The sequence below is a fragment of the Syzygium oleosum genome, unplaced genomic scaffold (assembly GCF_021117445.2).
Source record: "Syzygium oleosum isolate NSW1041296 unplaced genomic scaffold, Sole_v2.1 Sole_v2.22, whole genome shotgun sequence".
Taxonomy (NCBI): Eukaryota; Viridiplantae; Streptophyta; class Magnoliopsida; order Myrtales; family Myrtaceae; genus Syzygium; species Syzygium oleosum.
In genome coordinates, this window is record NW_026607506.1 from 933,081 (window position 1) to 949,583 (window position 16,503).

The 16,503-nt window shown below is 40.4% G+C and overlaps 1 protein-coding gene across 1 annotated transcript; it reads right to left on the reverse strand.

Annotated features, from left to right (window-relative positions):
- Nucleotides 1-8,456: 8,456 nt before the first annotated feature.
- LOC115675829 (patatin-like protein 2) lies at nucleotides 8,457-10,985 on the reverse strand. The gene is made up of 7 exons (XM_056321327.1): nucleotides 10,466-10,985; nucleotides 10,171-10,352; nucleotides 9,885-10,071; nucleotides 9,602-9,763; nucleotides 9,215-9,517; nucleotides 8,898-9,070; nucleotides 8,457-8,796 (listed from the first exon to the last, which is right to left on the reverse strand). Exons 1-7 carry the CDS (start codon nucleotides 10,598-10,600, stop codon nucleotides 8,709-8,711), a joined length of 1,230 nt encoding a protein of 409 aa, XP_056177302.1. The 5' UTR covers nucleotides 10,601-10,985; the 3' UTR covers nucleotides 8,457-8,708.
- Nucleotides 10,986-16,503: the final 5,518 nt, after the last annotated feature.

The following is a 16,503-nucleotide window of genomic DNA, read 5'->3' on the forward strand; positions in this document are numbered from 1 at the left end:
CTTTAAATTGTTTCAGATGGACGTGAAAAGTGCCTTTCTGAATGGATATATCAAAGAAGAAGTATATGTGGAACAACCACCTGGGTTCGAAGAACCTAGAAAGACTGATTATGTCTACAGACTCAAGAAGGCTCTTTACGGTTTGAAACAAGCACCCAGAGCTTGGTACGAAAGGTTAAGTAACTTCCTTCTGCAAAATGGCTTCACCAAGGGTAAGGTTGATACAACTTTATTTGTTAAGAGAAAGGGTAAGGATTTCCTACTTGTTCAAATTTATGTTGATGATATAATCTTTGGATCCTCTAACGAATTGCTTTGCAAGGAATTCTCAAAAAATATGCAGAACGAGTTCGAGATGAGTATGATGGGAGAATTATCATTCTTTCTTGGCCTTCAAGTGAAACAAACCAAAGATGGTACATTCATTTGCCAAGAGAAGTATGCAAAGGAAATTATCAAGAAGTTTGGATTACAGAATTGCAAGAAAACAGACATTCCCATGTCTCATTCATCCAAACTGGACAAAGATGAAAATGGTAAAAAGGTTGATCAGAAGGTATATAGAAGCATGATAGGTTCATTATTGTATCTAACTGCATCTAGACCTGACATTCTTTTTAGTGTCTGTATGTGTGCGAGATTTCAATCAGACCCAAGAGAATTTCATTTTTCTGTAGTAAAGAGAATAATCAAATACATTGGAACATATCCAATGTTAGGCCTTTGGTATTCCAAAGATTCAAATTTTACTCTTACTGGATATTCTGATGCTGATTTAGCTGGATGTAAAGTGGACAGGAAAAGTACTTCAGGTACATGTCAACTGCTTGGGAATATGTTGGTATCCTGGTACTCAAAGAAGCAAAATACAGTTGCACTTTCTACAGCAGAAGCAGAATATGTAGCATTGGAAAGTTGCTGTGCACAGATTCTGTGGATGAAGCAGCAATTACAAGACTTTGATATTGAAGAATCAAGTGTTGCAATCAAATGTGACAACACAAGTGCAATCAATTTGACAAAGAACCCAATTCTTCATTCTCGAGCTAAGCATATTGAAATCAAGCATCACTTTATTCGAGATCATGTTCAAAATGGTGATGTGAATATTCAATTCATTGATTCTAAGAATCAATTAGCTGATATATTTACAAAACCTCTTGATAAATCTTCATTTGAATTCATAAGAGACAAACTGTGCATCACTTATCCATTTTCTTGAAGTGTTTGATAGACAGGAATTTTTCAGACTCATGTATTCTCAGTCTGAACATTTTTCAGACTCACAAAGAAAGGTACGTTCCTTATTCAAATTTTTGGCAGATATATTTTTGGCATTTTTGGCAGGATATTTTTATAATCGTTACTTTTGGAAGCAAATCAGGTATGTATTCTAATTTATCTGATAAATTGTGCTTAATATATTGTTATGATATCATCACGTTTGATTAAGCTTCATAAAGTATATTTTCTTCCTACTTGCTTGGGATATCTTTTTATTTTCTAAAAATAACTTTTCCTTCCAAAACTTATCCACCTCCTTTTTAAACCCGTCCTTCTCTTCAAAATCCTATCAGTACGATCTTTTACTCTCAAAACTCTTCCGATATTCAGAGACTCTCCTCTTCTTCCTCCAAAGATCGAAACTTTCGTCTCCAAAAGTGTCATAATGCCGGTCAAGATGGTGGCCCGTAGAAGATCATCCCGTATTCTCAATAAAGACTCAAAGTCTACTGCATCGGCAGAATATTTGGAAGTTTCGGACTCAGAATCTGACCATCATGAAGACCGTTCTGAAGCAACACCTCCTCAGCGATCGTCACCACCGAAATCATCCGGTAAAACAACTTTTCGTTTTCGAAGTATCAAGCTTGTATGGAATGCTTATCAGCAGTTAAAGAGAAGCAATGCCTCTGAATCGGTTCTGCGTGACTGTCTTAAAGACAATAATTTACTCTCTGAAGAACATTTCGCTGAAACCTACTCTGAGTTTTTTTGTAAAACTAACAAAGTTCCAACTCGTTCTACCCCACAAGAGACTTCCTCCAGAAAGGGCAAAGAAAAAGTTGGAGAAACTTCAACTCCTTCTGAAAAGAAATCGGTTCATGTAAGCCCTAAGTCCACTAGTGCTTCAAAATTTGTTGTTCCTGATGATGATGCACGATTTTTTGAGACTTTTGAGATAAAGGTGGGCATAGCATCTGGTTTGCCTGGAACAGGAAGTTTGTTCAGAAGCACTGCGCATCACATGTGCTACCAGTTGTTACTTGCTAGAGGAGTAATGAACAATAGGACTGTGGATTTCGAATTCTTGGAGAAGGCTGGCATTTCTGTACAGCACCTGTTTAAGAAGTTAGGGATTTATGAATTGTGCCTTCAATCTGCCAATACTTATGCTGAATCAACTGCCTACTTCTATTCCAATCTTTCAATTCTGTCACCAAATTGGATTCAGTTTACTGTTGGAGACAAGAAGGTTGATTTAAAAGCACATGAGTTGGCAAGGATAATTGGAGCCACACACTCCAATTTTACTCCGTTGGCAGTGAATCTTGAAGAAGCTTCTCAGGTGGCTTCTGAAAATCCAAACTTTGCTCAAGGATCAAAGCGCCATCTCTCCTATTCTAACTTATCCAGACAATCTGTGATCTTGCATAAGATCATAATCAACTGTTTGAAGCCAAAAGATGCCTAAAAAACTGACCTATCAAAATCAGAGATAAAGCTCATTTGGGCTATCTTGAAAGGTCAATCCTTCTCTCTCCCTCACCTTATAATATTCCATATGTACAGAGCATTACAGAAGGATAAGGGTCATCTGCCATATGGAGCTTTAATCACTCGTATCTTCATGTTTCTCAATATATCTATTCCTGGTGAGTTGCGTGAAACTATGCTACCTCTTATGTTTGTTGGAGAACGAATGCTCTCCAAAAGGAAGAAATTTGAAGATGTAAGGGACAGAGTAAAAGGAAAAGAGGCTGAAAAATCAGAGGTAAAATCTGTTGGCAAGAAAGTTGAGAAAGTAAAGGAGCATAGGAAAAGAACCAGTTCAGCCAGCAAGCAGCCTGATTCTTCTACCCCACTAAAAGTGTACAGTAAGAAATGAAAAATTCTTCTGCATGATGAAAATGATGAAGCAGAAGCTGAACACTTTGAAACAGGAGGCTCAGAACATGTTCCTGAACCAGATCCCAAGGTTTCAGAATCCATTCATGCAGAACATGTTTCTGAAGATCAATCACCTGTTCAGGGGGAGATTCCGCCAGAATCAGCCATAGGGTACAATCAGTCTGAGGAAGCTAATGTCCAAGGTCAGCCATCCGAAAATCAGAACATCCTTTCTATTCTGCTTGAGATTAAAGACAAGCAAGCTGCTCTAGAACAACATATGCAGAATCTACAGAACATTGTTGAGGAAAACACCAAGGCTCAACAACTTCAGGCAGCAGCAGATAAAGCAGCATTAGAGGAAGCCATTACTATGTGCTCATCCAACATGGATAAGGCCATAAGTCAATGCAGTTCGAAGATTGAGGAGGCTGTCTCAATATTGGAAAATTTTCAACTGATTCGTACTCCTAAAAAATAGCCTGTTTTTCAACATTTCTCTCCACATTTTTTTCAATTGGTCTGCAATATATATAATACTTATTGTTAGACTGGTTAATTAGTTAAATCTCAGTGCCTTATTCTCTCTATTATTATCTTTTTGCTGATGACAAAAAGGGGGAGAAATTATGTGCAGATTTGCAGGTTATATTCAAAGGAAGAAAGACACAGATATTAACAGAGTTTGCTCTTTTCAATTTGTGTTTCAGGAGCTTAATATGTTTATTTATTTTCAAAATAATTCAATCTGCAAGAAAGTTTTGTCACCATCAAAAAGGGAGAGATTATTGAGGAAAACTCCTATTGATTTTGAAGTTGATAAAACCTTCTATGTTATTGTAAATCTGATACTTATTATGAACAAATTTATTCCAGGTCTGTATATTCTGGAAGCTCAGAAGAAAGTTATTCAGACTTTACAAACTGTCAAATATATTTTTGAAGACCCATATAATCTAGGTTTTGAGATTCAGACGCAGAAGTTATTCAGATGCAGATGTAGAAGCAGAAGTTATTCAGATGCAGATGCAGACGAAGAAATTAATCAGACGCAGAAATTCTTCAGACGCAGACGCAGAAGTTCTTCAGATGCAGACGCAGAATTTCTTCAGACGCAGAATTCAGAACGTAACACAACAGCTAGTGATATGGCTTGGATTTCACAGAAGGAATGTTCTGATTGTCTCAATCTCAATCAAATTGATTGACAATCAAACATCACGACAAGAATGTATTACAACGGACAAAGCTCTACTTATGGAAACCAAGATTCTGATTGTATGGGCGACCAGAATCAGCGGGATTCAGAATCTGTCATCCAACGGCTACTCAATCCTTATTATACAAATCTGTCCAAGGTGAAGATTGGAAGATGATCCTCTGAAAGCTGTCCAACGGCTAGTAGAGGAGTATTTAAGAGGATCAACGAGCAGCAGAAGGTAGTACAGAATCAAGAATCAACAAGTCCAAAGTCTGAGCATACTCCAATCATTTCTCTTGTCATTCTGAGCCAAACATTAAGATCTTGAGGGACACTTTGTAAGAGTGATTGTGTGAGATAGAGAGTCCTATCATACACAAAAGTATTAACACTCAAAAGTTGTAATTCCTCTTGATTACATAGTGAAATCCAGCCGGTAGGCTGTAAGCGTGGGAGAGTGGACGTAGGCTTGCTATAAGCCGAACCACTATAAACTTGTGTGCAGATTCTCTATCCCTTATCTCTTACTTTACATTCTGCACATCAAGAGCACCGTCTTTATAATCTGTCTTGAATCTGAATTTTATTCAGACTCTACTGTGATTTATTTTGTTTCCGCATAAATTATCAAAAATTGTTTAAGATCACCTATTCACCCCCCTCTAGGTGATCCTTGCTAGCTACATCAGGTTCCAGGTTCCATGTGGAACCTGTAAAGAACCTGGAACCATTCACCCCTAATCTTTTGTGAGTAAGTATGCATAGGCTAAGTCTACTAGGTCAAGGCAATCAAATTTCAAGAATCTTTGCGTTTGACACCGATCCCACTAAAAAAACACCAAGTTTCCATTTGGTTTCTCCACTAGAATTGTGGTTTAGTATCCTTGCACAACAGGGGATTATGCGTCCTTTGGGAAGATGGAATGAGGAACTTTAATGGGTGATTAGGGCAACAAAGGGCACATCCTGCTCTGGTATTATATGGTGAACCATCATCAATCTATCTCAAAGTAGAACTTCTTAGATGAAAACATGATCGAATATTTAATTACTCAGACAGTATTACGTATAGATGTTCGTCAATTAGATCGGCCATATTTACTATTCAAATCAATCAGATAATCAATTATGAGAGGAAGTAACTCGAGTCCTACATTGAACGTCATTTTTCTGTGTATAATTCTTTTGGCTATGCTCTCAACTAACACAGAAAGAATTAGCCTTGACCAGAATCGAGTCAATGTTATGTAATTCTTACGCTTGTGCATTCGTTTGTAGAAGGTCACAAAGTTGCGTCTCTGATGATTAGTGAGATAGAGAGACTACTACATCGATGGGGATAAATCGGGATGCTCAAAGATTCTGAAACATCCCCATTGTAAATAAATGCCTTTTAAGACACATGACAAATGAAATTGGAGAAGAAACTAAAAATATTTTTTTACGTATATCTGATACGGAAAATAATTATCCTAGATATAACTATATTGTAATCCACTTGAAATTAAAGAAAGACCACACTTTCTATGTGTGTGCAATAAAAAAGAAATAAACAAAATGTTTGCATGTATTTCGACAAGAAAATCCGTTTCGACAAAGTATCTTTTTGATTCGAAACATTTCATTCTTATCTAATCAATTTAGATTTTTGCCCATTGAATACGATATAAAATTGCAATCCACTTTAGATTAATTCAGATAGACTTTAATGTAATTTTCAGTATAGAAAAAAGTATTAAACTTGACACAAAAGATGAGATTACTTTCGATATAGTAGAGACTAATAATTTTTTCGAGGGAATCTATTTCGAGCTAGTCACTTAGACTCCGTTTGTTTTATGAAAAATGATTGATTTTGATAACATTTTCCTAAAATGATCGCTTATATCGTTACAAAAATGAATGGATGAAAACTATTTTTCAATCGTCTACGAAAATGTTTAGGCATAAAATATTGCTGATAATGAAATTATTTTTCATTAAATAATTATTTCAAACAATACAAGCGATCATTTATAATAAAATATTTTTCAAATCATTCATTTTTCGCGAAACAAATGGAGCCTTAATGTTTATGATGCTTGGTTGACTGAGAATATGGAGTATAATATAATAATTTTTACTTTGCATTTTCTTAGTAATATTGACAGAAAACCTCATATGTTTGTTCATTTTAGCTCACGTCCTATTTAGCTATGCGGCACTTGTATACCCGCTACATTCTAATTTTCCTATTTTAGTTCCATTCATAATGGATAATCGGGAACTTTATCATCCTATGTTCGGAAATAAATCAAATTCGATCACTAAACTTTTTAGGTCTGGCATTTTGACTTATAGTCGCATAGTCCACATTATGTGTTTTGATATTCAAAGTAGACTTTGCCATTTTAATTGATTTTTAGCATTATTCTATGCACTATGCAAATTTCAAACTGTTTAGCTGGTTGTGTGTATATTTACTAGAAATCGAATTAATTGATTCACTCTCTTCCGAGGCTTGTAATTAGCAAATTGATCTCTTTTTACAGAAGAAACATTTTACGAACTATATCTAATGATTTTTCATAAAATATAATATCTTCATATGAAAGTAAAATTCAAAAACTATGTTTATAGGAAGGGTTTATGAGTAGGTCTTCAACTTGGATTGGAGACGTCTTGCTGATCTCTTGTCTCATGCATTGTCAAAATATGTCTCGAATTAAGCTCGTGAATGAATTTCTATCCAAAGTGTATAAAAAATTGAAGAAAGTACAAAAAAGTCTTAAACATATTGCATTGGTATCAATTCAGTCCTAAACCTTTCAATTGGACCAATTTAGTCCTAAACCTTTTCATATTAGTACCAATTCAATCCATCCAGCTAATTTAGATCGGAATTGCTACTATGAACGCCGGTCGTATTACGTGGCACGGTCGGTGTTGACGTGAATGCTGGCCCTTGCTCTCGCTGGTAGGCTAGCAACCTCCACTAGCTGGCCACTGGCAGAGGGTAATAAGGAAAACGAAGAGAGAAAGGAAAGAAAAAAAAAAGAAAGAAAAGAAGGAAAAGAGATGAAAAAAAGAAAAAAGAAAAAGAAAAGAAAAAATTAATAAAAATTTGAAAAAAAATCTGAAAATTAAAAAAAGTCCAAGTTGGCACCAGCCGTCCACATAGGATGGCCGTAGTTCACTCTAGTAATTTCCGATCTAAATTGCACAGATGAACTGAATTGGTACCAATGTGAAAAGATTTAGAATTAAATTGATTTAATTGAAGGATTTAGGACTGATTTAGTATCATTTCAATAAGTTTAGAACTTTTTTGGGTACTTTTTCCATAATCTGGCACGGTTTATGCTATCTTGGATGTGGCAAACTTAAAAGGAAAGTGCAAATTGTTGCCGATTTCGATAAGTCAACTTCCTGTTGGGGGGCTAATTCTTCTAAGTTTAACATGAACGAGGTTTCCTCAATTGGATCAAAGAAGGGACTCACATATTTTTGTATATATATTGAGTTTGTGGGGGTCTTTTGTTTTTGGTCGAGAGGACTTTTCTCGTGGCTTTGGGACCATAAAATGGGTTTGACATTAGTCCGAGATGCTGCACGTTTGTTTCTTTAATTGAATCCATCGAATTTGAGTGTTAGTACAAGATTTCTGAACTCCTTTATGAGATCGAGACATTAATTCTTTAAAAGTGTAAGGCTAAACACTATATGGGTTATTACCCACCTGCGCATGGCCGAGTTGGTGGGCGTTTTCCTTCCCTCCTCAGAGGTTTTGGGTTCGAATCTCCGCTCGGTTCCGTAATTTAAGTGGGGGCTTTGGCGGTGGATTGCTGGGCTAGTCTCCCCCGAGGTATAGACGCCCCGATTACCCGTGCAGGTTCGTCCCCGGGGAATGGTGGCGGATCCTCGGTTACCAAAAAAAAAAAGACTATATGGGTTATTTTGTGTAATTGGAGGTTGTAAAATATTGAGAGTATTTGAGTGAGGTTGTAATTTCCGTTATATCGCCTAATCTATGGTGAAAATCTATTTTGCTCTCTCTGTGGAGTAGGTCACATTGACTGAGTCAATTTATAGTGTTCGATTTATTTCCTCGTTCCATTCATCATTGTCTGATAACTTGTTCTTCGCAACATATCCAGCCACAGGATAAGGAAATTGCGATTGTTATTCACAATTCGATCGTGTTTTACAAGCTCAGACTAGCCATATAATACAAACAAAACAATAATCAGGAAGAATTAGATTAAAAGGTTACAACCAACGCAGCAATTTGGTGCTTGGAATTTATTCAGGAAGAATGGAAAGAATGAAAATAATCAAAGAATGGATGACTTGTTCCCCGAGAATCAATCTTCACGAACTGCAGTATGTTGTTTGAACAAATTGCGGCATTCCATGACTAGGATTGTTTCCAATTTGTGGAATTATGTCCATGAGGCGACCTGGCAAGACGAAGTTGTCTCTCATTTGACAGCAGTTTTGCAAACCTGAGAGAAAACAATTGCATTTAGTAACCTGAACTATGCGCATAACCCCTAAACTTTTTAAGTGCACGAAGACTTAAGATATCGTCCAAATAGTTCGATACCTTTTAAGAGCCTCTTCATTAGTCTCCGGATTACAGGCTTCGTATCCGCCAGTCTCTAAGTTTGCCCTTGAAACCGGCTTCTTCAGCAATGCTTCCCCGGTTCTGACTAAGTCGTTCAAATTTTTCTTTGTTGCAATATCCACTGAAGCTACTGCACCGCTTAACGTATCATCCTGCAAATTTCGTTTAAAGGCTAAGGTTAGCTTGCCGAATTAAGCTAGCTAGCAAATTAGTTTATCATCACTTCAAGGCCAATGTTTTGAAATGATATAATATGGCAACGAATCAGATAATTGGAAATGATAATGTATATATACCTGAATCCGGAGGTAGTTGTCCTCAAGATGTAGGGCTTGGAAGACTGCGGAGAGGTGGAAGTCAACCATATCTGCGCTCGCTTGCATGAACACATCGACCAATGGGCTCCCGCCGTTGCTGCTCAACCAGCCCAAGACTCCCCATTTGGCCGCTTCGCTTGCATTATACTTCCCCTCAACTTTTGCTGAACCGGTCCCGAGCGATATCACAAGAAACCTTCTATAGTCCATTGGCTTTATAGGGAAGAAATCTGAGCTTCCTCCCATGATCTCCTTCGTCACTTCTCCCATTGCAACCAATGTCTGTACAATGAACGATAAACAGTCAGAAATAATAGTATTACCTTTTGTCAGGTCAGGTCTGTTAGGAAATAATTTTTTTCATACAGGATTGTTTGCGGCGACGCCGCCATCTATGAGGTTGAATTCTCTCACTTTTCCTGTGGAGTCCTGGGTTTCAAAATAATGAGCTGGGAGATAAGTTGGTGCTGCAGAGGTTGAAATGCATATGTCTGAGAGCAAGGCATTTATGCTTGGCTTTTTCTTGACCTGGTCACGATCAATTAACCCACAAAAGCAACATGTTCAGTGATTTTTCTGTATATCATTATTTGGACAATATCAAAAAGAAAGAATGGATTATATTTCAAGGACTGAAAAAAGGACAAACCTCATAGCTAGAAAAGATGGTCGGCTGGAGATGCTTGATGTCGAACGTCGGGATCACCACATTTGTCAATGTATGGTGCAATCTTGCGTTTCCGAGTTTCTCTTTGACGAGCTTATGAAGGTATTTTCCATCATATTTTGGTCCAGTCACCGTCTTAATCATGTTCGTAGCAGGAGCAAATGGGCAACTGTGGTTTTCAAGAGATATAATGTTAGTACACAACCATTTGAGGAACAAATAGTTGTACCAGTATGGCCTAGAGAAATGATGAGTTAGCTTGGCTAACCTGTCTTGAGGGAAGATTTTAGGGCAATTATTAAGGTAAAAATCCTTAATATCTTTTGCAGCAAATAAGGGACGGTTATTTTCGTCGGGGCTAGTTAACATGGCAGTGACGAGACCACCTGTGCTTGTTCCGGAAATAACATCGAAATAATCTGCGAGTCTTGCGTCCTCACCATCTAGTTTCTGCACCAGTCCACAAAGCCATCAGAAGTTGCAAGGGGCATGCACGGGTAAAACCTTATAATTGAAACTTGTTCTTCCTGCATTAAAAAGATAGAAAACTGATTTATAACAACCTGAAGCTCAGACTCTAAGAAGGCGAGGATTGTTCCGGGGATAAGCCCTCTTATCCCTCCGCCGTCAATACTGAGAATGGTAATGAGGTTTCCATAAGTTGGAGGCTGGAGCGGCAAACTCTTTGACCTTTCCATGGATATGGCGGACTCTTTTTTTCTTTTTTTGTCTCTGTGAGAGAGAGAGAGAGAGAGAGACAGAGAGACAGAGAGGGGCTTGAGGAGAGAGATCGAACTTCAAATGTGTTGAGTGAGAGCTCTTTGGCCTTAGTCTTGGATAAGATGCGAGAATTTATAGGTTGGGTTTCATTCAAACTTTGACCGAAATCCCACGTACGGTCTTGGTCGGAATTGTTTTAAGTTGACCGGAGATTCTTCAATCCAAGAAACTGATTGAAAAGTCCAAATTTTATAGGGAAGCTGAACCGTAATGGCTAGCTGAGGATGAGAGGTCTTTCAAGTGAAGAATTGTTGGTGAGACTTTCAACGCCTCGAGAGAGACCTGTAGGTTTGAATACTAAACTGAAAGGCACGGGGGCCATTGTGGGAGCAGGAAAACCCTACTTTCTCATGCACGAACAGTATAATGCAGAATTTAGGTCAAAATATGTCACTATCAAATGGCTTATATGTACTCTTTTCTATTGATATCTTCTGTAATTCAAGCATTACATTAATAGCATTACACAAGATGATAAACCTAAAGGCGAAATGATCAAAGCACGCGTTGGCGGCCAGCTCAAGTAATTAGAATGGGAATGATATAGGTAGACTAGAGGTCACTTTCTACGAAAGTAGCAATATTGACAATGTTATGCGCTGCATATAGAGATATAGAGAAATGTTATGATAAAACTTCGTCTCAAAAAGTGTGCGGAGAGAGAGAGAGAGAGAGAATTCACTCGGATTTGAAAGTATTGCTACTAAAGTATAAATCAATACATGGAGAGAGGCTTAATGTAATAGAAGATATATTGAAACCCCTTTTGACAAAAAAAAAAAATCTAGCAAAAATGACTTACCAAAATACCGTAATTTAATGATGCGGGAAAACCTTTCTTATAACATGTTTATTGTGAAAGTAAAGCACTTTGAAGGAAAATATGGTGCTTCCATAAATCTTCCTTTTGAGTTTAATCTAATAGGGTAGTTAATACAAAGTATTGAAAGAAAGCAAAGATATCCAAAAACTGTTCTCATTTGTGCGCATGCCATTCTTCAGAGAAAAGTACCAAAAAAGTCTTAAACCTATTGCATTGGTATCAATTTAGTAGTAAACATTTCAATTGCACCAATTTAATCATAAACTTTTTTTTTTCTTTTTCTCTTTTCTTTTATTTCTTTCTTCTTTTTGCTTACCCTCTCAGCTAGCGACCTCGCCGGCCGACCATCGCTTGCCACAGGTTGGTTTGGGCAAGGGCCTTCGTGTCCTCGCCCGTGGCACGGCCCTCGGGCGAGGTTGTCGGGCGAGGACGTCGGGCCCTCGCCCAAATCCAGGTGAGGGCCGAAACCCACGTGGCTTAAGTATAATAAAAACGATGCTATTTTGGCAGAAAAATCATTTTAAAGAACTTTGAAGTTGGGTAAACGTGTCACACAGGTGCAAGTTTGAGATTTTTTGTGCCACAAAAAAAGTTTAGGTTAAATGTGTCACAATAAGCATAGTTTAGATTTTTTGGTGGCTTTTTCCCTACAAATAAAGAGAAGGTTCTATATTTATGTCCTTGCTTTGATCTCCGGCCTATCATTCCCATGGTGCTACAATGAAGCACACGAAACCCTAACTTAAATCGCAGTTCTTGCTCTATCGTTTTTGACCGGTAAAGCTCATCTCATCCCCGTGCGGCTTGTTTTTTAGGGTTTATAAAATAACAAAAGTGTATTGCACGACTAGCAGCTCCATCTGTGTTTTCTTTTTCCTGCATATAATGTTGGGCAGAAGGAGAAATGAGATGCCAAAGAAAGCAGCCACAGAAGATTGAAGTGACGGGTCAGATCTATCACTTTGAAAACGTTGAGGATTGATCTTCAAGAAACGAGAGGGTCAATTGAAGGGCATTGTGTAAATTATTCATTATAATATATTTGCCATATCCACCAGTCTTCTGAGTTCATCAGGGGCATGACTGTGCATACTTGCGCGTGGTGATCCCATGTGGAGGCTCGATGGGGAAAACTCTCTGAATGTACCTCTAAGGCAATTCAAAGATGGTTGGGCGTTGAATGGTGAAAAACAATTAAATGCTATTGATAATTGAAGGCAATGAACGTGCCAAGGTTCTTTTTTTAAATCCACGAACCATTGGTCCGCTTGCAATGGGGAATGTATCTCTTGTTTTGGAGAAGTTAGTATGTCACGCCCTGCACCCTATGAGTGCGCGATCATCCCTCGATGGTCGATCATTAAATGCGACGTCCCAGGCACGTCGCCGACCCAACCCAAACATCAGAGATTAGGCACACGCGGAAACAAAATAAAACGACCCAGACAATTAATAATGATGAAGGGGTGGCAATAGCACGAAACAATAACTGTAATTCCTACACTTGACAGATACAAACCACGTTCACAAAAAGGCAATCCCAAAGCTAGACCACAACAACAGAACCACGTTCATAAAAAAGGGACAGTGGTTCGAAAACTTAACTCCTCTACAAAAAGGGGGAAACTCAAAGTACATGGTACTTGACCCGTCCTCGATCTCCGAGATACCCTTGCAGCGTCTCCAATCACTCATGGTCGCGGATCTGAAAGTGGTTATACAATAACTGTGAGAACGAGTCTCAATAAGCAACACCCTAAACCCCACATAGGTCAATGCGTACCCAGACAAGTCGTACAAGCAATCTAACCCTCAACACAGAGAATTCACGTCATTGTACTTACCTCGCCATCAAACGCATGCTCTGCACGTTAGTTAAACGTGATAATGCAATATTAATAGCCTAATAACATATCACAATCACTCAAGCACCAACCACACTAACACTCAATCAATCCAACCAATTCAATCACACATTCAATCAGCCAGTCCAATCAGTTCAATCAATTCAATCACACTCAACTCGCATGCGTGGCCGAACAACTTTCCATGACCTCCCAGGTCCTTTCACACAACCCGCGCCACTGCGCCTCAGGCCCAATCTCACAGCCCGCGCCACTGCGTCTCAGGCCCATTTGGCACACCGGCCATTCATGCTTTCACACGGACCGCCGTCAACACGTCCCAAGTTCGTAGCCCTCCGATCAATCCGGGCTCAATTCTAATGACCGACGTAAACACGTCTCGGTCCAACACACCTTTAATGGGCCACCGTCAACACATCTCAAGCCCGCATCCATTTGGCACACCGGCCATTCATGTCTTCACACGAACCGCCGTCAACACGTCCCAAATCCGTAGCCCTCTAATCAATCCGGGCTTAAAATCGACAGGCATGCACACGCCATTCAATTCAATCAATTTCACGCCAATTGCATCAAACGATCCATATTCACAACTCAATCCAATTCACAATTCGCCACGTCAATCCACAAACCCGACGTTCAAGTCGGCCACGTACGATCACCCAAATCATGCACATTATTTTATCCAATCCAATTAGCACAATTATATCATAATATAATTAAATTAAAACACGCCCTAGCCGTTCTAAACCCGAGACAAGTCTATAAAATACCCAAAGTCCTAAATAAGGATTTGGAGGTCACTTACTAGGTTTTTGGCCCGGGAAAAATCGGCTATGGCCCGGAATGGCCCGGTCGGAACGGCGGTGTCTCGGCGCGGCCGAGGGCGCCACGGGCGTGGGGCTTGGCCACGGGCAAAATTCTTGGTCACGGCTGGGCAGGGCGACGGGCATGGGCACGGGCACGGCGATGGGCACATGGCCGGGCGAGCGGGCGCACGGCTGGGACGCGGGGGCAACGGGCTGGCCACGGCCCGAGCAAGCCCGGGCACGACGGGCAAGCGGCCGGGAGCCGGCCTGGGTCTGGCCACGGGCCGGCCAGGCTGGCTGGTTGGCCGGCTGGTTGGCTGGCCGGCGACGGCGACGAGCAGCGACGACGGCGACGGCATGGAGGAGAAAGGGAAGTTAGCCGGGGTGGTGAGGGCGAGAGGGAGAGGGAGATGGGGGCTGAGGGGGCGCGGACCCGCAGTGGTCGGGGCGGCACGGCGGATGGCGAGGGGCTAGGGAGCTGGCCGGACGGTTGAGCGGCGGCTGGGACTCGTCGGACACGGCGGCAAGCGGCGGCTAGACGATCGGAGTCAAAACAGTGAGAGACCGGGGAGGAGAGAAACAGGGGGAGGGACTGGTCGTGCGGCCGCTCGAGGCGGCACGGCGACGACACGGGTGGCCGGGCAACGGAGGACAGCCGGCGGGGGCGGGCAGCCGGGCCGCGGCGGACCCAGCGACGAAGCTGCGCTCATGCGCGCGCAGCGGACAGGCCGGGCGAGCGGCGGTCGCGGGCGACGAGCGGCGGCACGGCTCGATCAGGCGACGGCGGCGCGAGGCGAGGGGCGGTCGGCGGCGACTGGTCGGGCGAGCAAAGGCAGAAGCAGAACCAGTCGGGGTCGAGGAAGAAAGAAGGAAGAAGAAGGAGAGAGAAGGAAGAAGAAAAAGAGAAAGAAGGAGAGAAAGAGAGGAGTGGATGGGTCTGACAGGGGAAAGGGATAGACATGCGCAAGGGGAGGTGACCGGGGAGAGAGAGAGAGAGAGAGAGAGGGAAAGTCAAAAGTCAACGCGCACTCGAGCGCGATCCAATGGTCCGATTTCAAATCTAAAAACGATCCTACGGTTCAAATTAATTCTAGAATATAATAAGGGATAAATGCCAAATTAATTAAATCAAACTATCCCGAGGGAGGTCTACCGGTCAAAATCTGCACCCGGTCCAAAATTTCACTTTCTCATTATTCCTGGTAAAATTGATGCTGGCCACAATAATATCGACACCGTCCAATTTATTTCGTCCCGAAACTCTCGAAAATCGACACCAAAATTTGAGCTCTAATTAACGGCCAAATTCGATCGAGTACGATTCTAGCGAAATCTCTAATTTAAAAATAATAACCGAGAGTGATCAGTTCCCGGGCGAGATTTTACTATAAGCACACTGACGAATTACACGTTTTATAAATCCTAAAAATGGGCCGAAATTCGGAATGTCACATAGTAAGTGGGTCATGAGGAATGGAGATAGCACTTCCTACAATTGGGTTTAGGTTGTTTATGCATGGCTCAACGATATGTGAGGTTTCACATGGTTCAGTCCAACAACGATGTGTACTTCGATGGCTAGGGACCGAATGGAAAATACTACTTTCTTCATTCTTGCGGCTCACATCGAGATTACATTTGAGGCTCGTGTGGTAGGTAACCCTGATTTCGTGATTCTAAAAGTCTCCTAGAATTGTGATGCTGGTGTGCTTTCTTTTGAAGACCACATTCCAACCATCATGTGTCTTTTTGTATATATTGAAGCAAAAGTTGAGATATTGTGGTATAAGAACTAGTGAGAAATAGAATGGAGCTTAAAAAAGATGACATGTACTCCGCTTGTTTTCTTCACTTCAATTATCTTCATAAAGGACATTAGCCAGTATGTTAGTTTATATAATTCTTGTTAGGGTTGCAAATATCTCAGCTGCTTGTCTTGTCTTGTTTGTCTTATATAGCTGTACATGCTTCATTCGGATGGCTTTGTTCTAGTTTTCCTTTTTTAGTTCCGCAGCCAATGGGTAATTATTAACTTCATTATCCTAATTTCCTAACATGAAAAAATAAGTTTAACTAGAGTTATTTTTTTTAGATAGATTAGCATTTCTCAGTTGTTTGGTCATACTTTTGGACTTATGTTAAAAAGATCAATATATCATAGTCGCATATTGGCCGGAAAACGTGTAAAATCACAAAAGCACATCTTCCCATGTCAATTAAGTTTATAGCTGATGTGCCATTTTCTATACGACAAGATGGGAGATGTGAATTAATGCACCTGTCTATGACTCTGACCACAACAAAATAATTACAATAAGAAGTCG

Excerpts from the sequence above, each read along its gene's own strand:
- LOC115675829 (XM_056321327.1), bottom strand. The coding sequence starts at position 10,600 with ATGGAAAGGTCAAAGAGTTTGCCGCTCCAGCCTCCAACTTATGGAAAC. Across the intron at positions 10,353-10,465 it reads TCTTAGAGTCTGAGCTTCAG|AAACTAGATGGTGAGGACGC; the intron begins GTTGTTATAAAT and ends GGACTGGTGCAG. Across the intron at positions 9,071-9,214 it reads ACAACTACCTCCGGATTCAG|GATGATACGTTAAGCGGTGC; the intron begins GTATATATACAT and ends CGAAATTTGCAG.